We start from the raw sequence: 25,396 nt of genomic DNA, 5'->3' as shown, positions 1-25,396 counted from the left end.
ATACCCTCCTGGCTGATGTGATGGCCACGAGAAATGCCACCTTCCACGAAAGATGTGTGAGGGAGCAAGCGGCTAGGAGTTCAAAGGGGGGCCCCATGAGCTTAGTTAGGACCAGGTTCAGATTCCACGCAGGGACTGGTGGGCGCAAATAGGGAAACACCCTCTCCAGTCCCTTGAGGAATCGGGCTATTGTGGGGTTGGAGAACACTGACACTCCCAACTCCCCCGGATGGAACACCGATATGGCAGCCAGATGCACTTTAATTGAGGCGGGGGCGAGCCCTTGATGCTTGAGGTGCAGTAAGTAGTCCAGAATTGATGGGACTGAGGCCTGCAGAGGCTGTATGTGCTGAGGCTCGCACCAGTGGGAGAACCTCTTCCATTTGGCCAGGTAGCTCGCTCTTGTGGAGGGCTTCCTACTACCAAGGAGAATTTGCTGGACCTGGTGGGAGCACCTGTGTTCCGCATCATTCAGCCAGAGAGATACCACGCCGTGAGATGTAGCGATGGTAGGTTCAGGTGGAGCAGGCGACCCCTGGCCTGTGTGACGAGGTCGCAATGGAGGGGGAGGGTAATCAGGACGGCTATGGACAATTCCAGCAGGGTCGTGAACCAATGCTATCGTGGCCACGCCGGGGCGATGAGGATGATTGTCGCCTTGTCCCTGCGGGTCTTGAGGAGGACCTTGTGGATGAGCGGGAATGGAGGGAAGGCATACCTCAGGCTCCCTCCCCACGGAATCGTGAAGGCATCTGCCAACGACCCCGGGCTGAGGTTCTGGAAAGAGCAAAACTGAGGGCATTGTCTGTTGTCCTTGGTGGCGAATAGATCCACCCGGGGAAACCCCCACCTCTGGAAGATTGAATGCAGGACGTCCCGCCTCAAAGCCCATTCGTGCATGTGGTAGGATCGGCTGAGGCGGTCTGCTAACCTGTTTTGGACCCCTGGGAGATACGTTGCGATTAGATGGACCGAATGGGCTATACAGAAGTCCCATAGGCGGAGTGCCTCGTGACAGAGGGGAGAGGACCAGGACCCGCCCTGCTTGTTTATGTAGAACATGGCGGTAGTGTTGTCCGTCAGAACTGACACGCTGTGACCTCCCATGGTGGCGTGGAAGGTCTGACAGGCGAGGCGAACCGAACCGCCCTCAGCTCCTTCAGATTGATGTGAAGCAACCTGTCTTCCCTGGACCACAACCCCTGGGTCCGCAGTTCCCCCAGGTGCGCCCCCCAACCCAGGTCCGATGCATCTGTTACTAACGTCAGAGTGGGTTGTGGGGCAGCGAAGGGGATCCCTTTGCAAACCTGCTGTTGATCGAGCCACTAGTGGAGGGAGCTTAACACCCGAGCCGGGATCGTCACCACCAGGTCCAAGGGGTCTCTGTAGGGGCGATACGTTTGGGCTAGCCACAACTGCAATGGCCTGAGCCTTAGGCGGGCATGTCTGACTACGTGTGTGCAGGCTGCCATGTGCCCCAGGAGCTGCATGCAGCACCTTGCCATTGTCGTGGGAAATTGCTGGACGGAGCTTACGACCCCTTGAATGGCCAAGAACCGCGACTCTGGAAGACTTGCCCGCGCCGTCACCGAGTCCAGGACTGCACCTATGAAGTCCAGTCTCTGCATGGGAATTAGCGTGGACTTGGGCACATTGACCAGTAGGCCGAGCCTGCCGAACACCTGTAAGGCCACGTCACGTGGGAGCGGACCTCGGCCTCTGACCTGCCTGTGAGGAGCCAGTCATCCAAGTACGGGTACACGCGCATCCTTCTCTTCCGAAGAAAGGCTATGACGGACATGCATTTCGTGAACACTCGTGGTGCCGTTGCTAGGCTGAAGGGCAGGACCGTAAATTGAAAATGGCGCTGGTTGATGGTGAAGCGCAGGAACCGCCGGTGGGCCGGGCGGATGGCGATGTGAAAATACGCATCTTTCATATCGAGGGCAGCGTACCAATCCCCCGGATCCAGGGATGGGATAATAGTTCCAAGGGAGACCATACGGAAACGTGTTCTGACCAGAAACTTGCTTAGTCCACGCAGACGGAGGCCCCCTTTTGCCTTGGGAATTAGGAAATACCTGGAGTAGAATCCTTTTCCCCTTAGGTCTGGTGGGACCTCTTCCACTGCTTCCACTGTGAGGAGGGTCTGCACCTCCTGCATGAGAAGTTGCTCGTGAGAGGGGTCCCTGAAGAGGGACGGGAAAGGGGGATGGAAGGGAGGGGGCGAGGAGAACTGAAGGGTATAGCACGCCTTCACCGTGCGCAGGACCCAGCGGTCCGATGTTATGTGCGACCATGCACGGTAGAAATGGGACAGGCGGTCCCTGAAACATAGAGGTGGATCCGGAATGGAATGTGGTACGCTGTCCTCGAGCATAGCTTAAAAAGCCTGGTTTACTTCCTGGCTGCGGCTTGCCTTGGCCATGACCTTGGCCTTGGTTAGGCGTATTGTTACGTCTCCGCCTGTTATCTCTGCCACGACGGCGGTACGGTTCTTGCCGAGGACGAGGGTGGTACTGCCTCTGTGGTGGCTGGGGCTTAAAGGGTTTCTGCTGTGTCACTGGGGTATGCATTCCCAACGACTTTAGGGTTGCTCGCGAGTCCTTGAGGCTATGTAGCCTGGCATCCGTTTGCTCCGAAAACAAGCCTGACCCTTCAAACGGAAGGTCCTGCAGGGTGGTCTGCACCTCTGGCGGAAGGCCTGAAGCCTGTAACCATGCCGAGCGCCTCATCACTACCCCTGACGCGATTGTCCTAGCAGCTGCGTCAGCAGAGTCAAGGGAGGCCTCCTTGCGAGAGGGCGGGCGGTACTGCGGAGAGCGGGACTGGTACCCTGATGACCCAGATCTCGAGGCCCTGGATGCGGGGCCTTGCTGGTGGTAGGCCCAGGGTGTCCAGAATGGCCATTGGCCTGGCTGGCCCCATTGAGGATGACAAGAGGCTTCGTAGTTTCTACTGGCCTGTGTCCTGTGGGCATACCCGCCGTACCGGCCCGAGTCAGTCTCCGACACCACGGACGGTGATCTTGAAGGCCACGGCGGTGCCGTGGGATGGTGCCTCAGTAGTAGAGTAGTGTCTCCGTGACCAGGACCTGGAGTAGCGTCTCGCCGATCTGGACCTGGATCGGTACCGGTGACCACGGGACCGGGAACGACTACGGGTGGTCGGTCTCGGGGATCGTGTAACCGACGCGTCCCAGTGCCGACTCGAGTATGGCTGCTGGGTCGGTGCCGTCCGCTTATTGAGGCCCGACGGCTGTGGTGCTTTCTGCGCGCAACCGGGAGTCCACCGAGGCGGAACTCGACCGGGACCGGTGCCGTGAACGGTGCCGAGATGGCGACCGTGATGGGCGCACCATTGCCGGCTTGTCTCTGGATGGCAGTCTCGGCGGAGCATCCTTAGTTTGTGGAGGGCCCTCAATGGACAATTCAATGAGGTCCTTTGCTGCCTCAAATGTGTCTGGAGTGGAGGGCTGTTCCAAGAGCTCCTCCAGCCCTTCCCCCTCACTCGACGCGCCTATCCCAGGGCTCGACGGGCCTTTCGGCGCCGGAGCCACTGACACCGGGACCTGTGCCGGGGCCATAACGGCCTTAGGCACACTCGAGGTCTTCGCTGGCGCTGCCCTCTTATGCGGGGAGCGTCCTCGGGCCTTGGGTTGGCCCTTTGATTTCGGCGGCGAAGACGACCGGTGCCGTAAGTGTCCTCGCTGAATCGGTGCCGTGGGCTTCGGGTGTCCCGCCGGCGCCGGGTCCCGGACCGATGCCGGGGCGCTCCGCACCGAGGCAGACGGTGCCATCGAAGTGGAGGGCTGTAACGCCGTCTCCATGAGCAGCTGCTTAAGGCGAAAGTCTCTTTCTTTCTTAGTCCTGGGCTTAAAGGCCTTACAGATCTTGCAGCGCTCTTTTTGGTGTGTTTCCCCCAGGCAACGGAGACACGAGTCGTGAGGGTCGCTCAATGGCATAGGCTTACGGCACGTGGCACAAGCCTTGAAGCCTTGGACGTGCGGCATGCCCCGCCACGCAGGGCCGGTGCCGGGGTTGACCAAACACCTACTACAAGAGCTTAAGTACTTCTAAAGAACTGTTAACTACTAGCTTAATACTAACAACTAAAGAACTGATAACTGTGAAGATAACACTAATGACTATGCTAAAGGACACTCTCAGACGAGAGACAGAGTTGTTCCAACGCCGCCACGGACGGTAAGAAGGAACTGAGGGGGTCGGGCCTGCAGGGATATATATACCCTAGAGCGGGGCGTCGCTCTGGTGGGGAGGGGGGCCGTGCTGGCCCAACGGGAGCCGCTAAAGGAAAAAGTTTCCGACGTCCGTGCATGCGGCGCGCGCACACCTAATGTGTAATGGACGTGAACAATCACTCGAAGAAGAATAACTTTACAGGGTAATCAAACTTAAAGAGCCCAGAGGAACCCCCTCTAGCCTTAGGTTCAAAATTACAGCAAACAGAGGTAAACACCCTAGCAAAAGGTACATTTACAAGTTGAGAAAACAAAGATAAAACTAACACGCCTAGCCTGGCTGTACTTACAAGTTTGAAATATGAGAGACTTGTTCAGAAAGATTTGGAGAGCATGGATTGATGTCTGGTCCCTCTTAGTCCCAAGAGCGAGCTCCCCCCAAAACAAAGAGCACAAACAAAAGCCTTCCCCCCGCCAAGATTTGAAAGTATCTTGTCCCCTTATTGGTCCTTTGGGTCAGGTGTCAGCCAGGTTACCTGAGCTTCTTAACCCTTTACAGGTAAAAGGATTTTGGAGTCTCTGGCCAGGAGGGATTTTATAGTATTGTACACAGGAGAGCTGTTACCCTTCCCTTTATAGTTATGACAGTTGGATATTAGGAAAACCTTTTTCACTAAGAGGGTGATGAAGCACTGAAATGGGTTACCTAAGGAGGTGGTGGCATCTCCTTCCTTAGAGGTTTTTAAGGTCAGGCTTGACAAAGCCCTGGCTGGGATGATTTAGTTGAGGATTGGTCCTGCTTTGAGCAGGGGGTTGGACTAGATGACCTCCCGAGGTCCCTTCCAGCCCTGATATTCTATGATTCTACGTCACTGCAAGCCAAAAGCGGCGAGAAAGTCTCCGTGCTTCCCTCTGTCATATGCCAATAGACAGAAGAGAATAGGGAAGAGAGAATTCTCCCTTTGGAACAAGCCAAAACATTTGTGGTTTCTGTTGCATAAATCCACACTTACAGCCAATGATGACAGCATCTCCTGAGTCTCCCCTACATAGGTGCTCACAAGAACATAAAAATGTCCATACTGGGACAGACTAAAGGTCCAGCTAGCCCTCCATATTCTGTCTTCTGAGAGTGATAAGTGCCAGATGCTTCACGCATATGTGCAGGAAGTGTAGAAGTCACCACCTGCCCCAGGGTTCACAGGACAAGTGTGATTTTCCAGACTGTCTCTCAACCCATAGGATCATTTCAGAATACAACCTGATGACAATGTTGCATCACGTCTGGTAAGAGGCCTTATCAGAGTACACAGAACAACCATATGGGACTTACCTGGCTCCACCACCTCCGAGCACTAGGGCCACAGCATTTCCAGTCAAAACACGGGCTAGTCGAGAGAAGTCAGAGTGACGGTCTGGTGGTTTCTGAAATACTCGTTCATACATTTCTATCTGCAGGGCAGAGAAAGGGCAATTTAGAGCATGGTTTATCACACATGTGCAATGCACCATTAGGAAGTAGGTAGACATAGCTAGATTAAAGCTAACACTGTAACAATAGCCAAATCTTCACTACCATTGTTACCTGTGCTAGCTTGATTCAAGTGAAGGTATAACTGTTGCATGGGTAGGATCCCCATGCTGGTTTTAATCTAGCCACCACTAGATGCTCTCTTCATGGCAGTCCAGAACCACAAGCCACCGTGTTACCACTCTGCCTTAGCAAGTGTGAGCATGAACTTTGCTGGAGATTAGCATGTGTGTCAGCTCCCTGACACTGCAGCCTGTCTGCCTTGCCAGCCAACTCCTCAACACTCTACCAATCTAAACCCTGTCTTGCAGGTAACAATCAGTGACTTCCCAATTCCTAAGTTCCCCAGACACATCTCCATGGAGCATGCTGTCCCTCTCACTAGACACTCATAGAAGTTAAGTTCCCTGTCTCCAAAGAGACACAGCACACACCAGTCTGCTAGCTTAGCTAAAGACTCACATTGACTTCAATATAACAGTACTGAGATGATTTATAGTACAACTAAGAATGCATTTATTAACAAAGAACAGAGATGTAAGTGATACTTAGCAAGAGTAAAATAGACAGGCATGGCTACTAACAAAACAATATGAAACATGCTTTCCAATGTCTACTACTAACTTTGCCTAAACAGCTTTCTCACTTACCTCAAGCCACCAGCATCTCCAATCCTTCTGGCAAGAGGATCCAATGTTCACAGAATCAGAGGGTGCTGTCTCCTTTGTTCCCTAAATGATGGTCTCCTTATATTTCCCCAAAGTCCACTGTCTTTCCTCAAGAGCCAGAAAGACTTCCTGGGGATACAGACTCTGTCCCCTAGCATGCTCACTAAGCTATCTTCCCCTTGTTAACTTGATTGCTGTAATTATCTTACATGTACATGTGCTTTCATTGTCCTCTGCCTGCAAGCAAGCCGGACAGACTGGTCAATGCACATTCCTTTGTCTAGGGTAGACTGGGTTTATGCACTGCCGTCCAAACACATCTGAAGAACATACTTCCAGCACATACATAATTCATTATACACGATGCGTCACCAGTTTACATACAATACCGTACAAGATATCCTTTGGATACATATTATGATGACAGTGTGTTGGGTTTCTGAGTGTGTCAGGCCTGATAAGAGTTACTGTATAGTGGGCCCCCTGCCAGAGGGCATGAAGGGGCTCTTGGGGTCACACACAAGTAACAACACAAGTGAAGACATGATGGCACAGGCTTGTACTTGGGGCAGCTAGCCTAAGTACAGGCCCACCAGGGACCTTGGATACATCCTCAGGTTGCTAACCTGTGCTGAAGCCTGTGCCACTGGTCTTCACTGCTATTGTTACCCGGGCTAGTTTTCATCTTGTTCCATCTACGCATGCTACAATTACATCTTCACTTGCAGCTATGGTATACTCTAAATGAGGAAGCTGCCCTTGGGAGGAAGATCATGTGTGTTTGAACAGAGACTTCATTCTTCAAGAAGCTACCAATTATCACCACTAGGAACATTCCTGTCCTGGACAGGGACCTGGATTTGTAGAGCTTCAATTGTTCAAAATAATAACAAATGTCTAATTTCACTAACAATAACATGCCTTAACCACTTCAAGTGTCCCTGAAAAACAATCCTACAAGCAACCTAGGGGCACACTGTATATCTCCTCTTCCCAGACCTTTTACATGCCTTCAATTTGTACACTTTTCTATATCTTCCACATTTTCTATATCTGTATATCTGCTTCTTAGTATCTGTGGAACAATGCCTGTGTCCACCACTGCTTGGATCCTCATTCAGACCTTCATCTCCTGTTGCCACAGTTCTTACAATAATTTTCAATATAGGCTCACCAAGTTCAAAGTCTCTAGTATGTGCATGGTACTGCTAACCAATTTCACACTTGTACAAATAAGTGCAACAACTTTACCCCAACCTCAAATTCTCCCCATTCGTTTCAGAACACTGCTCCAAGGTCAGGCACCATCAGCCTACCCTGTCCTTGCCCCTCTTCTCTGCTCCTCCCGTCGCTGAATGTTTGCCTCCATTCCTTCATACTGTCTTGCAACTGCCCAGGCAAGCACCACCTTGTCTGCAGCTCCAACTGCACAGAAAAACTCCCCTGTTCCTTTGCTTCATCAGCTCTCTTCCATTTCTTTTTATCTGAAAATCTCTCCCCTCCCCTGCATGTATCTTTCCATTCCTTTTTTCCCTCGGCCATTTATTATTTAACTCTGGGAAGCACCTGGAGATGCCTTTGACATGGAAGACATTACACAAATTAAAGTTGCTTTAATTTTATGACAAGCACAGTGCAGCTGGGATATTGCAAACCTCTCTTATCACTTACGCAAATCTCACTCATCTGGATCAAGGTTCTGTTCCCAGAAAACAAAGGAACTAATAAATAGTGGGTTTAGGTAGTGGGGGAAGCCTGCTTGCTGGCTCTCTAATTACCTGGCAAAGGGTTGCCCAGGGAGAAGGGGGCTCTCAGTACCTAGAGCCAAGGAAGCTACGGATACATTGAAAGCACTTTTGTACCCAGCATCTATTCAAAGAATTTTAGGGTATCTTTACATTGGAATAAAAGACCCGTGGCATAGCCACAGCTGGCCTGGGAGTCAGGGCTATGGCTGGGCTGGAGCAGAGCTGGGGGCAAAGTGGGGCTGGGCTCCTTAATTGAATTGGCTCGTTAGCACTGACCCCCCACTTGGTAAGGCAACTCCCATCTTTTCATGTGCTACGATATATATTCTACTTACTGTATTTTTCACTCCATGCATCTGATGAAGTGGGTTTTAGCCCACAAAAGCTTATGCCCAAATAAATTTGTTAGTCTCTAAGGTGCCACAAGGACTCCTCGTTGTTTTTCCTGGTATCTTAATAGCTCACCATATGTCCCATGTGGTTTGTTTACTGTATTTGTTCAGCTCTCAATATTTCAGGACAAAACAACCCTAAGTTATCAGACAACTCCAAAAGTAAAATCTTTCACATAAGAAATGGTTACTCACCCTGTGCAGTAACTGTGGTTCTTCAAGATGTGTGTCCCTATGGGAGCTCCAATCTAGGTGCGCATTGACTGGAGATATTTCATAGCAGTGTCCGTGTCACCTGCACATGTGTGCTAGTCAGTCTTGTGCCCTGTGCCGTTGTTATAGAACTGCCCTCAGTTCCTTCTCTACTGCCAAGCTCCACAGCAGAGAACTCTGAAGCAGAGGGGAAGGAGGACAGGTAGTGGAGTGCCTGTAGGGGGCCACATCTCGAATAACCACAGTGATTGCACAGGATGAGGAACTATTTCTTCTTCCAGCAGTGTCCCTTTGGGTGCTGCACTCTAAGTGACTTCTGAGCAGTTCCCTCTAAGATGGGGGAGACTTCGGAGTACAGTACCAAAGGCTTGGTCTACACTACCCCCCTAATTCGAACTAAGGTACGCAACTTCAGCTACGTGAATAACGTAGCTGAAGTCGAAGTACCTTAGTTCGAACTTACCTTGGTCCACACTCGGCAGGCAGGCTCCCCCGTCGACTCCGCGGTACTCCTCTCGCCGAGCTGGAGTACCGCAGTCGACGGCGAGCACTTCCGGGTTCGACTTATCGCGTCCAGACTAGACGCGATAAGTCGAACCCAGAAGTTCGATTGCCAGCCGCCGAACTAGCGGGTAAGTGTAGCCAAGGCCAAAGAAAGTACAGCCAAACCAAACACAGTATCAGCAGCAGAGTTGTGAGTTATAGCATTCTGTTAGGTGAGCAAGTGGTGGCCTTACGTATTTCAATAATGGGCACGTTCTTGAGGAATGCCATAGATGTGAAAATGGACCTAATAGAATGAGTGCATATATTCAAAGGTGTTTGAATATTGAAAGATTTGTAGCAAGAATTAATACAGGCTGATCTCCACTTGGAAAGCCTTTGATTAGAGATTACAGACCCTTTTGACTATCTGCTACTGAAACAAACAACTTGTGGGTCGTTCTGAAGAGCTGTTGTGTTGGCTCATCAGCCCAGAGTTGAAGGTGTTTAGCAGGACCTTCCAATTGCTCATTTTGCTGTGAAACAGGTGCATCTGCTGTTTCTCCTGTCCAGATAGAAGGCCAGGGCTCTCCTGACTTCATGTGTGTGCAGCAGTGCCTCCTGGTTATCTAGATGTAGTGTGGGGTGGAAAACAGGCAGGTAAATGGGTTGGTTAATATGGAACTCATAAGAAACTTTGGGTAAAAATGTTGAGGGGGTTGCAGCATGGCCTTGTCCTTAAAAACTACTGTGAAAGGGGGGCATGTAATCGGGGCTCCTAGTTCCTCAACCTGCTGTGCCAACATGATGGCTATCAGGAATGCTGTCTTCATTGATAAATGGAGCAGTGAGCAGATAGCTGTTGGTTCAAACGGGGGTCTTGTGAAGCATTTAAGGACTCGACTGAGGTCCCAAACAGGAGTAGGGCATTGGACTGGCTGAAGAATCTCGCTGTGGTTGGGTGGGCAAAGACGGAATAACCCTTTATTGTGGGGTAGAAAGCCGTGATGGCTGCCAGGTAAACTCTTATGGAGCTCATCGAGAGTCCCAAGCTTTTTAGAGTTAGGACATAGTCCAGTATATCCAGCAGCAATGAGGTCATTGGTGGCATATATTTGAAGTCACACCAACAGACAAATCTCCTCCATTTTTGAGAGTATGTGCAGCGAGTGGACTGCTTCCTGCTGTGCAATAGTACTCATTTTACATCCTCTGAGCAGGTTGCTCTAATCCCATGAACCATCAACCATGGTTTGAGACAAAGCACTGCGAGATTGGGGTGAAGGATCATCTCGCTTTCCTGGGAGAGGAGATGAGGAGCAGCGTGGAGAGCGATTGAGAGCAAACGGCCAGCTGAATCAGGTAAGAAATCTGGGCCAGGTCGGAACTCTTAGGATGACTCTGGCTTTGTCCTTTTTTATTCTGAGCATAACTTCGGTACCAAGGAAGCAGAGGTGCTCTTCTTGCCACCTCGGTCTGCTAACAGTGCAATCTCTCCGGACCAAGGCTTTGTCATCTTTCAATCTAGTGATGCCCTGGTATCGGAGGAACCAGTTGCCTTGCGGGTAACCTGACTGGAGAGCATATGGTGCCTTAGTGGTTCAAGACACTGACAACCTTGGTTTTTTTGAGGTAGATTCTCTACCTGATGATCCAGGGGCATGGGCCTTTAAGGAATTATGAGAGGAGTCTTGGGTCTTCCTCTTAGTGACCCGGAGATATGGGGCTCCAACATTGTGGAGACAGCAGATTTGCTCAGAGACCAGAGTACAGGGGGTGTCCCTTGGCATGGGTCAGAAGCTGGGCATAGAGAGCTCTCCATCATGAGGAAATGAAGTTTTATCTCCATGTTTTTCCAGGCTCTTGATTTCCACGCCAGACAGATGTAGCTTTCCTGGGCAATGTGCAATTCCCCATGTCAACATATGCAGTGGGAGTATCCGTCACTTACCGGGATCACCTCCTGGCATAACAGACAATGTTTGAAGCTGGGAGAACCAGGCATAACTACTATCTAGTATCCATAATATATAACACATATGAAAGAAAAATAAACATTTTTTTTTAAACTAGGACGCTTAAACTACTACTACTTACAACTAATTAGTCACATGCTAAGAGCTACTAAGGGTAGGTCTACATTATGGGGCTAAGTTGACCTTAGTTACGCAACTCCCCCTACATGAATAATGTACCGGAGCTGACGGGAGACCAATCAGTGGTCGATTTAGCGGGTCTTCTTTAGGTGGATCAACTGCCGTGCATCAATCCCCTGGTAAGTGGAAACAAGCCCTTAGACTATCTATGAGCACAAGAAATGAGGACAAGTTGAGGAAATCTCAATGGGAACAACTGCCAGAGCTCCATCTAAGGTTGAGGTGGTTGAGGAACTGAGGGTGCTTCACCCACGCAGTACTATACAACAACGGCATGGGGCACGAGGCTGACTAGGGCACACATGCAGGCCAAACGGACATTGCTGCGATAAATCTCTAATCAAAGGCGCACAGGGTGCTAGAAAACCTAGAGTGGAGCACCCGTAGGGACACGACTAGAAGAAAAACAGAAGCTTTCATTCATGCATTAACACTTTCCCTCCCACCCAGAATAGAAGAACTCAAGCATCTGATAAAAACATGAAGAGAAACAGCAGATGCACCTGTTTCACAGCAAAATGAGCAATTGGAAGGTCCTGCTAAACACCTTCAACTCTGGGCTGATGAGCCAACACAACAGCTCTCCACTAATTAATTACTGAGATTAGTAAGATTCTTGAGTTTCCTCCTGATGAAAAACTGCAGCATGCAAGACATAAACAAAAGCAGATGATGCTTCCATAAGCTGCATTCAGAGTTCATCAGCCAAAAGGGGGGGAAGGCAGAAAAATGGTGGATGTGGACAGCAGTAATCACAGACATGATGTTACTACGATATTAAGAGTCTGGGCTTTAATACAAGCAATGATTTTAATGCCAGTGCTGTCAACAGTTGCACTTGCACAACTGGTACTGTCTGCATGTAGGAGGTAAAGATCACAGAAATATTATGACACACATCTGATGGGTGATTTTCTCCTGGAAGATCAGGAGGCAGATCAAAGCTGTTCATATTGCAGTGTCGAAGACCCACTCACAAACCCCCACCCAGAAGGCTGTAATTTACACAGCTAAAAATAATGCAAGTTCCTTTTTAAAATATAAGAAAATTGAAGTGTGTACATTTGTTTCCCTCTAAGAATGTTTACATGTTAGCATTAATGCTGGCCAATGCAGGGTGGGCCACAGATAGTGCACAGGTATAACTGAAGACAACTAACTTACAGGCAAAAGCCAAATATTTCTCTTCTTCATTGATATGTTCCCTAATCCCTTACAGACACAATGCAATTAGGAACAGACCCAGATGGACCTACAAGACCCATCCAAGCAGCAACAGATGAGGGGGGTTGGCCCTTAATCAGTGGCTCTGAATCTTGTATGTGGCAGCAGAGATCCATATGAGAGAGGTCAATCGAAGACATGTAGTCTCCAGGGTGAACAGGTGCCAGAATAGATAACAGTGTACCCACCAAGAGCTAGAACCTGCTCAAGGATTTCAGGTTCCCAACTGCTCTGAAGCCTCTGATTTTGTGTGTGTGTGTGAATCTATGAAAAAAATACATTCCATAGAAAGTTATGGATGGGAGAACGTGCTTTATAGCCCTGATATTCAGACGATGCTGCACGGCTCTTAGCATGGTGGCAGTGTCTGGGTAATCCTTTGACCCTGTAGCTTGTAAGTATCCTTGTCAGAGGATAGGAGCTAAAGGAAATTAAAGGTTGCAACCTCGGATGATTGTCTCTAGAACTCATTTGTCCATTATGGAGAACCATGTGGAGAGGGGGGTGAACCAAAGGACAAGAAGGCACAAACATATCCTCATCCCTCCTTCCTAGTCATGGCTGACAGATTACGCCTTCAGACACAGAGAATTGGCTCAGCTTGTGTCACTAACAAAATCATTAAACAAACTGAGCAGGATTTTAATTTTCTTTTAGATGTCATAATCAGAATGTAGCCCACAAACCTGTTTCCTTCAAAATTTCAAAACAAACCAATGTTAAGGGATGTTCGCTTCCATGGTATTTAAAGAGGGGACCTAGGTCAACAAACAAGCTAAGGGAAGGCTTGCCAGCCAAACACAGGGAAATAACATTTTGCACTGTCACATTTTTCATCTATAAACAGGGACACTGAGGCAAAGAGGATAAGGACAAAATATTAGGCATATAACCCACATTTAGGTACTAAAGAGAGGTGGCCTAATTTTCAAAGTTGCAGAGCACTGAAAGCTTCCACTGTAATCAATGGGATAGAACTGATCCCTAAATGAACAGCTAACTAGAGCTGAAGCTCTCTCGCTCTCTTTCTAACATTACAGCGGTTTATCCACTTTAAAGATGGACCTGCCTGCAAAATAAGTTACAACTTCAACTAGGCAGAATCCCATGATATACAACCAAGCTTCACATTGATGCCATTTCCAATTGTTCTGACATTTTGTTACAAAACCTGGAGGCTGGGGGAATTTGTAAGAGAAACAGCTACTCGGCCTTCACTGTATTAAGGTGGCCACCAGTTTTGACCATATGTTTAAAAGGCTCCCTCTTCCACTGAGTTGAGAATGTGCAATTGCGCTGCATAACAAGATATGCACTGTGCAACTTCTTGGGAAAGAAAAAGTGATGACATACCTTCCTCCCACCCAACCTCCTAAAAAACAAAACAAAAATAACATGAAGTATCCAAAAATGAACAGGAAGGAAAACATCAAATGTTGAACTCAACCACTAAGAAAATGCAACTAGTTGCAACTAACCATCAGAAAGCCTCATTCTTGTATTCCACAAAGAAATTCCTCAATTTATGCAGGATTTCAGCCTGCTTGGCTCTCTGCACCCTCTCCTCAAACACTGAGAGCCTTATGATAACACTAAGGGTACATTTATACTTACCCGCTGGTTCAGCAGCCAGCAATCGATCCCGGAAGTGCTCGCCGTCGACGCCGGTAATCCTGCTCTCCGAGAGGAGTAGGCGGAGTCAACGGGGGAGCCTGCCTGCCGCGTGTGGACCCGCGGTAAGTACTTTTAAGTTCGAACTAAGATACTTCGACTTCAGCTACGTTATTCACGTAGCTGAAGTTGTGTATCTTAGTTCGAACTGGGGGCTTAGTGTGGACCAGGCCTAAGGGCTTGGAACAGGGTGTACTGAGTCCGGCACTAACGCAGCACCCTGTCACTCTACCACCACCAGGCTATATTAATTGGGACCTAACTGGTAGAATCATAGAATCATAGAATATCAGAGTTGGAAGGGACCTCAAGAGGTCATCTAGTCCAACCCCCTGCTCAAAGCAGGACCAATTCCCAGCTAAATCATCCCAGCCAGGGCTTTGTCAAGCCGGGCCTTAAAAACCTCCAAGGAAGGAGACTCCACCACCTCCCTAGGTAACGCATTCCAGTGTTTCACCACCCTCCTAGTGAAATAGTTTTTCCTGATATCCAACCTGGACCTCCCCCACCGCAACTTGAGACCATTGCTCCTTGTTCTGTCCTCTGCCACCACTGAGAACAGCCGAGCTCCATCCTCTTTGGAACTCCCCTTCAGGTAGTTGAAGGCTGCTATCAAATCCCCCCTCATTCTTCTCTTCTGGAGACTAAACAATCCCAGTTCTCTCAGCCTCTCCTCATAAGTCATGTGCTCCAGACCCCTAATCATTTTTGTTGCCCTCCGCTGGACTCTTTCCAATTTTTCCACATCCTTCTTGTAGTGTGGGGCCCAAAACTGGACACAGTATTCCAGATGAGGCCTCACCAATGTCGAATAAAGGGGAACGATCACGTTCCTCGATCTGCTGGCAATGCCCCTACTTATACAGCCCAAAATGCCGTTAGCCTTCTTGGCAACAAGAGCACACTGTTGACTCATATCCAGCTTCTCGTCCACTGTGACCCCTAGGTCCTTTTCAGCAGAACTGCTACCTAGCCATTCGGTCCCTAGTCTGTAGCAGTGCATGGGATTCTTCCGTCCTAAGTGCAGGACTCTGCACTTGTCCTTGTTGAACCTCATCAGGTTTTTTTCTGCCCAATCCTCTAATTTGTCTAGGTCCCTCTGTATCCGATCCCTACCCCCTAGTGTATCTACCACGCCTCCTAGTTTAGTGTCATCTGCAAACTTGCTGAGAGTGCAGTCCACACCATCCTCCAGATCATTAATAAAGATATTAAACAAAACCGGCCCCAGGACCGACCCTTGGGGCACTCCACTTGAAACCGGCTGCCAACTAGACATGGAGCCATTGATCACTACCCGTTGAGCCCGACGATCTAGCCAGCTTTCTATCCACCTTACAGTCCATTCATCCAGTTGGATGGTAGTTGGCAGAGGAGACCAATTAACTGAATAGAAATACAGCTGAGGGGCTAACTGGGCAGAAGTACCCCCAACAGCTAGGACAGGGTCGGGCAAACTTTTTCATCTGAGGGCCACATTGGGTTTCCGAAATTGTATGGAGGGCCGGTTAGGGGAGGCTGTGCCCAGCCCCCACCCCCTATCCAACCCCCCCAGACTCCTGCCCCATCCAACCCCCCCGTTCCCTGTCCCATGATGGCCCCCCCGGGTACCCCTGCCCCATCCACCCCTCCCTGTCCCCTGACTGCCCCCAGACCCCCCGCCCCTGACTGCCCCCTGCCACTCTATCCAACCCCTCCTCTCATTCCTGACTGTCCACCTGGGACCCCTGCCCCCATTCAACCCGCCCTGTTCCCCGCCCTCTGACCGCCCCAACCCCTATCCACACCCCCGCTCCCTGACAACCAACCGGAACTCCCCTGCCCTCTATCCAACGCCCCTGCTCCCTGCCCCCTTACCGCACTGCCTGGAGCCAGCCATGCCACCATGCAGCACAGAGCACCAGGTCAGGCTGTGGCCAGGGCCGGCTCCAGGCGCCAGCGACGGAAGCAGGTGCCTAGGGCAGCCAATAGAAAGGGGCAGCAGTCCGTCCGTTATTGGGGCAGCACTTCGGCGGCAGCTCAAGCACCCCGTTTTAATCTTCGGGGAAAATTCGGGCGCGAGTCCTTCACCCCGTCTCTTCCTCTTCGACGGCAGCTCAATTGGGTTTTGTTTAGTTTTTTCTTCTCTTTGCCGCTTGGGGCGGCTAAAAAGCTGGAGCTGGCCCTGGCTGTGGCGCAGTGAGCTGAGGCTGCGGGGGAGGGGGAACAGCAGGGATGGGGCCAGGGGCTAGCCTCCAGGGCCAGGAACTCAGGGGCAGGGCAGGGGAGTCCCGTGGGCTGGATGTGGCTGTAGTTTGCCCACCTCTGAGCTAAGCAGGACGGTAGTTCGGGGGGAGAACAGGAAGCTTTAAGAAAGGCTGAAGCAGGCAGGACTAGATGCTGCTACTACAGTTCTCTTCCCTAGAAGCAAGCAAGGAGGGCTGGCTACGGATGGAAAATAGATGTAAATAGCACTACTGGCTGTGGCCTGCTAGAAGAATACAAGAAAACATGGTGGTGAAAGGGACCTAGGGTGAGTGCGGTCTGTGATTAAGGCCTGAAAGGACTCTCAGGGGGACCACCCCGTGACAGGGCTACATAACAGTTCAAGTGATCTCTCTCCTGCCATCCATCTCCACCCTCTGACAAACAGAGGCTAGGGACACCTTCCTTAGCCATCCTGGCTAATAGCCATTAATGGACTTAACCTCCATGAACTTATCCAGTTCTCTTTTAAACGCTGTTATAGTCCTAGCCTTCACAACCTCCTCAGGCAAGGTTGACTGTGTGCTGTGTGAAGAACTTCCTTTTATTTGTTTTAAACCTGCTGCCCATTAATTTCATTTGGTGGCCCCTAGTTCTTGTATTATGGGAACAAGTAAATAACTTTTCCTTATTTACTTTCTCTACATCACTCATGATTTTATATACCTCTATCATATCCCCCCTTAGTCTCCTCTTTTCCAAGATGAAAAGTCGTAGCCTCTTTAATCTCTCCTCATATGGGACCCGTTCCAAACCGCTAATCATTTTAGTTGCCCTTCTCTGAACCTTTTCTAATACCAGTATAGCTTTTTTGAGATGAGGAGACCACATCTGTACGCAGTATTCAAGATGTGGGCGTACCATGGATTTATAGAAGGGTAATAAGATATTCTCCATCTTATTTTTGGGCATAAGCTTTCGTGAGTTAAAACCTCACTTCTTCGGATGCATAGCTATGCATCCGAAGAAGTGAGGTTTTAACTCACGAAAGCTTATGCCCAAATAAATCTGTTAGTCTTTAAGGTGCCACCAGACTCCTTGTTGTTTTTGTAGATACAGACTAACACGGCTACCCCCTGATACTTGACTCCATCTTATTTTCTATCCCCTTTTTAACGATTCCTAACATCCTGTTTGCTTTTTCGACCGCCGCTGCCCACTGCGTGGATGTCTTCAGAGAACTATCCACGCTGACTCCAAGATCCTTTTTCCTGATTCGCTGTAGCTAAATTATCCCCCATCATATTGTATGTATAGTTGGGGTTATTTCTTCCAATGTGCATTACTTTACATTTATCCACATTAAATTTCATTTGCCATTTTGAAGTTCTTCACAGTCTGCTTTGGTCTTAACTATCTTGAGCAGTTTAGTATCATCTGCAACAGTTATACATATTCACTGGCTCCAACAGATCAAAACCCCTACATACATCCTTCAATCCCTAAATCAGCTGTAAACCAAGGATCTCTACTAGATTTCTACAATGAATTAGGTCCTCAATTAATGGAGACAATATCTTGGTAATACCTTTCCCAACTGCAGGTCACAGCATGATGCACTGACATTATCCCAGGTTATCTTTAATGAACAGTAAATGTGGTGCTAGGATTGAGAGTGCTGACAGAAGACCAACACACAGAGGCAGGTATCCTTACCAGCTTGGGCAGGCTCCTCCGGGAGAAGACTCGACGGGGACAGCGGAGGTGAAGATGAGCTGAGCACCAGCTTCTCATGTTGAGCCACTCCACAGTTCGGCAAGGGAGAGGCCCATCCTCTTTATGGAGCAGGATCAGCTGCTTCTGGGCTCGGACTGCTGTGTTCTCCAGCATCCTTTCTAGCTGAAGCACATTACACTCACACAGTCAGACATCCACTAGTACAGGGCCAATCTAACAGAGTACAGTATTTCTTACAAAAGTACACCACCTCTACTTTCCTCCACATTCCCATCTTGCTCCTCACGTCATCTGCATGTGCAGAGAGCTGTGTAAATGTGCACACTAGGACGAATCGCACAAAGGTAATTTAGGCTAATATATTTTCACCTTCCTTTGCATTTATGTGGCTACTCTTAACAATGTTAGCTAGTTAATTTTTCCCTGCTTGAAGATTAGCAGGAACTTATAAAGAGCCGTTTAAAGTAAACAAGTTGAACACTATTTCCATAGGTTTCAGGGTAGCAGCCGTGTTAGTCTGTATCCTCAAAAAAACCAGGAGTACTTGTGGCACCTTAGAGACTAACAAATTTATTAGAGCATAAGCTTTCGTGGGCTACAACCCACTTCTTCGGATGCATATATATATATATAAAAACTCCTGGTTTTTTTTGACTATTTCCATATAATGCCTACTGTACATCTAAACAAGATGGACATACGAAGCTCATATAAAATGAAATCTACTCCCAAGCTGATAAAAAGTAAAGGTTTAAAAATGCTTACTGCTGCTTAGGGTGTTCTTAGCCTATTTTACATGAGGACACTTTTTTCAAATATTCTTTTCTCCTTCTTCCATTCTTCCCTCCTTGTCTTCTTTACTTTTCATTATTATCATAGCTTAACTTACAGCACTCCCATTCTCCATCTACTCACTAGTTCTGTTCCAAGGCTGAGACAAGCCAGGGAGGTGAGGTATACAGAGATTGCAGGTGGTAGGTTTCCCAAAGTCCCAGGAGTTCAAAGAAACTTCCAGGGAGATGATAATGATAATGCACTATTTTATGCCCAAGGGGTATCAAATCCAAAGCCAGAAAAAGGCCTCAGTCACACAATAGGTTGTTTTGCAATTTTGCCCCCACCCTCAGATAAAAAGAAAGACATTCCGCACCTCTCCAACAGTGGGCTCCTGTTCTCCCAACCCTACTATTAAGATGCAGTCGGCCTGTCTGATACAGCGCTGTGTCCAAGGAGTAAGGGTGCTGTCAGACTGGTAGAGCACAATACGGTGAATATCTTCCTGCTGCCCCAGCCAGCTAGATAGCCTGTACTCATGGATACTGGGGGACACAAACAAACAAAACAATTATGATCAATTCACAGCAAGAATTCAGCCAGAGTGGAGGACTGAGCCCAGAGGGGAAATGTTGGAGGCTATAAACAGAAGCTGGGGTCACCCAAACATTTTTTAAATGGGACACGTCTAATGACTGAAAGGACTGAAATCTAACCTAGCTAAATATTCTTTTTTTAAAAAAACACTGTCTTCCTAATCATGGGGGAAGGGGGGAAATCTGTCCCTCCATCCACTGAACCTCTGCTAGAATCCCAGCTGCTCAGCTCCACTATCATCTTGGTATAGGAAAAGCCAGTCTGGAAAAAACAGAAGCCAAAACAAACCTTCCTCCATCCTCCGAGTTAAATGTGAGACACTCTTCACATGTGAATAAGAAATTCAATCCCTTAGAGTTCACACACAGCCAAAGCACCCTCCCCGCAGCCCTCTCCCCTAGGAGGATGCTTTCGGTGCAGCTGAACCCTGGCCACTGCCCATATCTAAGAGTGCACATTCCTGGGATTGTAATGTTCTCTGGGGTGCACAGCCCCAGAGCATGTGCACTTTGAATGCAATGCCACCAGAGAAGCTTTGCTCTGCAACAGGGTCTTCAAGAAGTGAAGGAGGAAGGTTGGCAGTTTTAATAGGGGTCATGGAGGAGGTGGAAGCCAGAGCCTCTTAGAGGGAAGTACAGACAGAAACATTTATAAAGTCTGGATCAGCATCGACAAAACTTCTAAAACCTTCAGGGTTCGGCCACAACCTTAACAAATCCAGGGCTAAGCTACTCTGCCGTCATCACAGGCTTTGCAAAGAAGCAGCACTGTTCTTCTGCTTTACTCTTGTAAACTAGCAGGGTATTGCCATTTTCAGGAATCCTGTTCTCAGAACCAAAGCTGAGCTAGAAGGTCCAGTTGTAATGAGCCTTTACCAAAGTTGCTATTGTAGAATCAGGTAAGACCCAGGTTCTATACTCCCAGACAGGCCGGCTGGGTAAGGAGATTCACAAGCAATACACAATACTGGAAATTAAGCTATTTGAGCACAGAAGTTAAGCGAAAAGAAAGCCTAACACATTTATAACTGACAAGCTTGAGAAATTCCTCATATTTGGGTTCAGTCTATGTCTCAGCTAACATTTCCAGGCCATTTATTTTCCTGCTATTTGTTCCATTAAATACACACACACTGAAGAACCAGGATATGCCTCTACCTAACATTAATCAGACATTTCATGACATTTTTACAAATGAATGCAAAACATCCACTCATTCAAGAACTAGGATAATTAACCTGACACCTATTTCAAAAACATATACTTGACAAGTGAAAAATGAGAGTCTGTGGAAAATAAAGTTTAAAAAAACAACTTAGCTCTATTTTAAAAAGGTTAGTATGCCTGACTTATTTTTTGATGGGAACGTAAATATTTTAGCAAATATTCCCCATGCTGAGTGTGTGATTTTTAGACAAGTGCATCTTGGGCCTTCCTTAGCATTGCTCAGTAAGTAGTGGGTCAAGGGAAATGGGTACCTGTCCAGTGCAGCAGAACCAAGCCGCTGTTTGATATTATCACTGGTGAGCAGCAAAGCAGGACCTAAGAAAATAAAAAATTGTTATACACAAACGCCTGCAGTCTGGTTACTGACAAGTCATTCAGAGAAAAAAGAACATACACACTACTTTATCAAAAGGCAGCATGAATCCACATTATTTCAAGTTCCTAAAGGACAACAGCACTGACACAGTGGTTCTCAACCCATGGGCGGCGGGCTGCTTGTGGCCCAATCAGTGCACAGCTGCGGCCCACGTGATATCCTTAGGGCCATACAGGTATGTATATTGTGTGGATGCAGCCCACATAACACATAGAAAGCTGTATATGCAGCCCACATTGGTAAACTGGTTGAGAACCACTGGACTAGAGTCAACGCAGAATAGAAGGGTCGGCTCCTGCAAACAGCTCTGACAAAGCACTTCCATAAAAGTACATAAAAGTTTGTTACAAGGAGGAGGGAGAAAAATTGTTCTGAATCTCTGAGGATAGGACAAGAAGCAATGGGCTTAAATTGCAGCAAGGGCGGTTTAGGTTGGACATTAGGAAAAACTTACTAACTGTGAGGGTAGTTAAGCACTGGAATAAATAGCCTAGGGAGGTTGTGGGTTCTCCTTCATTGTAGATTTTTAAGAGCAGGTTAGACAAGCTCCTGTCAGGGATGGTTTACATAATACTTAGTCCTGCCATGAGTGCAGGGGACTGGACTAGATGAGCTCTCAAGGTCCCTTCCAGTCCTACGATTCTATGATTCATGTTAACCTACAATGACTCCCTACCATAAACTCCCCAAACCCCAGAGCTTTGCTAATGCACATCACTCCTGACTAGAGCTGATCATGAAATTTTCAACAAAACAGTTTTTTCAATCTGAAAATGCAAATTTGTCAACACAGAAACTTTTTGCAGCCATATACCTGTTTATTTTATATTTGAAATTTCAGGTCAACACGAGAGAAAGAGAAAGCAAGAGAATTTATCTCATTCAATCCAGAGATTTCAACCTGGACATCCCACATCCCAGGTAAGTGCCCTGACCATCAACCAAGCTATCGCTGTTCTCCATCGTCACTGGCCAACCAGCCCATGTTGTTCTAAATCAGGCTGTTTGGCTGCCTAGGTCAGTCAATCTCCTCTTCTCTCAGGGGTGGAATCGAATACCCATGTTCTCCACCAGTTTGTAATGGTCTCTACTCAGGGTCTGATTGGGAAGCGTGGCCTAGTGGTCATGGCCACAACCCCAGACTGTCCAGGAGGTTGTGGGGAGGGGAGCCCGGGCCCTTCCACTCCACCAGGCTCTGACCCAGGGCCCTTTGGGCTACCAGTAACCTGGCAACCAAGGCTATTTAAGGCTGTCCTCCCTGGGCGTCTTCCTCTCGTCTCCTCCCTGGGGTTAGCTCAGTCCAAGGTCTTTGCCTGCTAGGAAAATCCAAATCAAAAAGAAACAAGAGGGAGTTGCCACTGTCCAGGGCCACAGGATACTTCCCTCTCTGCTTGTCTCTATGGAGGGTCCTCCCTTCCCTCACAGAGGGCCCCTTTGGGCAGCTGCGTTAGAGCCTTTAGGTTTCACTCTGCTCTGCTGGATCTATGGGCTGAAGGTCTGCTCACCTTTAGCGCTGCTAACCAACTGAGCTAATTCGCTGACTTTTCATTCCTCCAGCAGATGGAGCATTTGCTGCAGGTGTGGTGGTGCAGGGTTGGCTGAGCCAAAATGAGCCCTTAAGCCCTTGTTGCTTAGTGTGGGGTTTGTACACCCCATCACGGTCCCTAAATCCATGACCTTGCACTTCGCACTATTAAATTTCATCCCATTTCTGTTACTCCAGTTTTCAAGGCCATCCAGATTGTCTTATATGACAGTCCTCCATATTGGCAATACCTCGCAACTTTGTGTCATCTGCCAATTTTATTAATACACTCCCATTTTTTGTGCCAAAGTCATTACAAAAATATTAAATAAGATGAGTCCCAAGGCCAGTCTGTGAGGAACTACACTAGTAACCTCCCTTCAGCCTGACAGTTCACCTTTCAGTATGACAGTGATTTTTGTGACATGAACAAAAATGTTGACCAGGTATGTGGATTAAAAGCATCAAACACCTTTCTCGGTTGTGGAAACCCTGGTTTCTAAGAATGACAAGCTAAATCATCAACCCATTGAACCACCTAGCCCCCATAAGATGGGCACTGGGGGCCCCCTTCCACATGCATTGGGGCCTCCCTCAGATGGAGTTCTAAAGATTTCCCTGTTCAATCCCCAACAAGGCTTTATTTCCAAGTCACCATCCTCCAAGCACAAAAAGACAGCAATGGGCAGTCCTTCACCGTATGTCAGTGTTGCTCCTAAATTGGACTATTGGGTCATAGTTAAGGTCTCGCACATGGACAGTAGAACAGCACCATTATGCCACTGAAGCAACATTTCAATGCACATAATTAATAAGATTTTTTTCTTGCTGCCATTTTAGTCAATATTTTTATTAGCTGCTCTGTTTTATTAGTTGCAATAAATGTTGTAGGTGACAATGTTTTCCCACCAGAATAACTGCGCCTACACACTCAAGACACGAGAGAAATTCAAGGAATTAATCTCATGCTGAAAAGAAAGGTCCTCTCACATACTGAAAGAGATATTTGCTAAAATTTAGCAAAACATGAAATAAAAATCCCACTGCACTAACGTTTTCCCATTGTAAGCACTCATTTTATTGTTAATGCAAGAACAGAATCTATTAAAAATTATATGCTATTTCTTAATACATTAAAAAGCAATATTGTTTAGTGCAGTGAGCAAGGTGCTGGAAACCAGGCACTGATGACTTTAATTCTGGTTCTGTCATAACTTGTTATATGGCCTTAGACAAGTCACACAGTTTCTCTATGTAACCCATAGAAACCACACGATGGTAAGAAAATGTTACAATTACACAGCTAGGCACTGAAAAGATGGGACATGACAATGGCAAAGTGCTGTGCACTTCCTTAACACTGCCTCTTTTAGCTTTAATTACGCACGATTAAGGCCCTACCAAATTCATGGTCCATACTGGTCAATTTCACGGTCAGAGGATTTAAAAAATAATAAACTTAATGATTTCAGCTATTTAAAGCTGAAATTTCATGGTGTTGTAATTGTAGGGGTTCTGACCCCAAAAGGAGTTGTGGGGGGTCAGAAGATTATTGTAGGGGGAGGTTGTGGTACTGCTACCCTTACTTCTGCGCTGCTGCTTTCAGAGCTGGGCAGCTGGCCAGCAGCAGCACAAAAGTAAGGATGGACTGGTATGATATTGCCATCCTTCTGCATTGCTGCTCAGTCAGCAGCTGCCACTCTCCGACTGTCCAGCTCTGAAGGCAATAGCGCAGAAGTAAGGATGACATGGTATGGTACTGCCACCCTTACTTTTGTGCTGCTGCTGGTGGGGCACTGCCTTCTGAGCTGGGCGTCCGGCCAACAGCCACCGCTCTCCGGCCATCCAGCTCTGAAGGCAGCGCAGAAGTAAGGGTGGCAATACTATGACCCCCTAAAATAACCTTGTGACCTCCTGCAACTCCCTTTTGGGTCAGGACCCCCAATTTGAGAAATGCTGGTCTCCCCTGTGAAATCTGGTTAGTATAGGGTAAAAGCATACAAAACACCAGATTTCACAGTGGGAGATCAGATTTCATTATTGTTTATATTACAGTGAACCTCACTACAGGATTCCAATGTGCCAAAGTACTAAGGGATGGCATTTGAATATCCAAAAATAAGTGGTCAATTGTCCAGTCAAATATTGTCTAAAATGGTCAAATATTTTAAAGTGTTACTTTTTTTTGTTAGTGTTCGAATAAATTAAGACTTTATGCTCTCCAGTAGGCTTAGCCTTAGATAGATTCTTATTAGGGCTGTTGATTAATCGCAGTTAACTCATGCGATTAACTCAAAACAATTAATTGAGATTAAAAAAATTAAATGCAATTAATCGCAGTTTTAACCACACTGTTAAACAATAGAAGAGCAATTGGAATGTATTAAATGTTTTTCTGTATTTTCAAATATATTGATTTCAATTACAATGCAGAATACAAAGTGTACAGTGCTCACTTTATATTTTTTTTATTACAAATATTTGCACTGTAAAAATGATAAACAAAAGAAAGTATTTTTCAATTCACCTCATACAAGTACTGTAGTACAATCTCTATCGTGAAAGTGTAACTTACAAATGTAGATTTTTTTTTGTTACATAACTGCACTCAAAAACAAAACAATGCAAAACTTTAGTTTTCACTCAGTCTACTTCTCCTTCAGTCAATCACTTAAGACAAACAAGTTTGT

At 47.5% G+C, this 25,396-nt stretch overlaps 1 protein-coding gene across 15 annotated transcripts in view; it reads right to left on the bottom strand.

Annotated features, from left to right (window-relative positions):
* PNPLA7 (patatin like phospholipase domain containing 7) overlaps nucleotides 1–25,396 on the bottom strand; it is a 420,470-nt gene that overhangs the window by 128,208 nt on the left and 266,866 nt on the right. For all 15 annotated transcript variants that reach the window (XR_010593664.1, XR_010593665.1, XR_010593663.1 and 12 more), the window contains 4 exons: nucleotides 21,057–21,120; nucleotides 19,359–19,527; nucleotides 18,188–18,370; nucleotides 5,535–5,653 (listed from right to left, as the gene is read on the bottom strand). Coding sequence is in view for 12 of the 15 variants with exons in the window: in XM_065572470.1 (XP_065428542.1) it covers nucleotides 5,535–5,653; nucleotides 18,188–18,370; nucleotides 19,359–19,527; nucleotides 21,057–21,120 (535 nt within the window). In the remaining 3 variants the exon portion in view is untranslated. The remainder of the gene's footprint in view (nucleotides 1–5,534; nucleotides 5,654–18,187; nucleotides 18,371–19,358; nucleotides 19,528–21,056; nucleotides 21,121–25,396) is intronic.

Source organism: Chrysemys picta, chromosome 18 (assembly GCF_011386835.1).
Source record: "Chrysemys picta bellii isolate R12L10 chromosome 18, ASM1138683v2, whole genome shotgun sequence".
NCBI lineage: Eukaryota > Metazoa > Chordata > Testudines > Emydidae > Chrysemys > Chrysemys picta.
The sequence above is the reverse complement of the archived record's forward strand: the minus strand, read 5'-3'. Positions and strand labels throughout refer to the sequence as shown.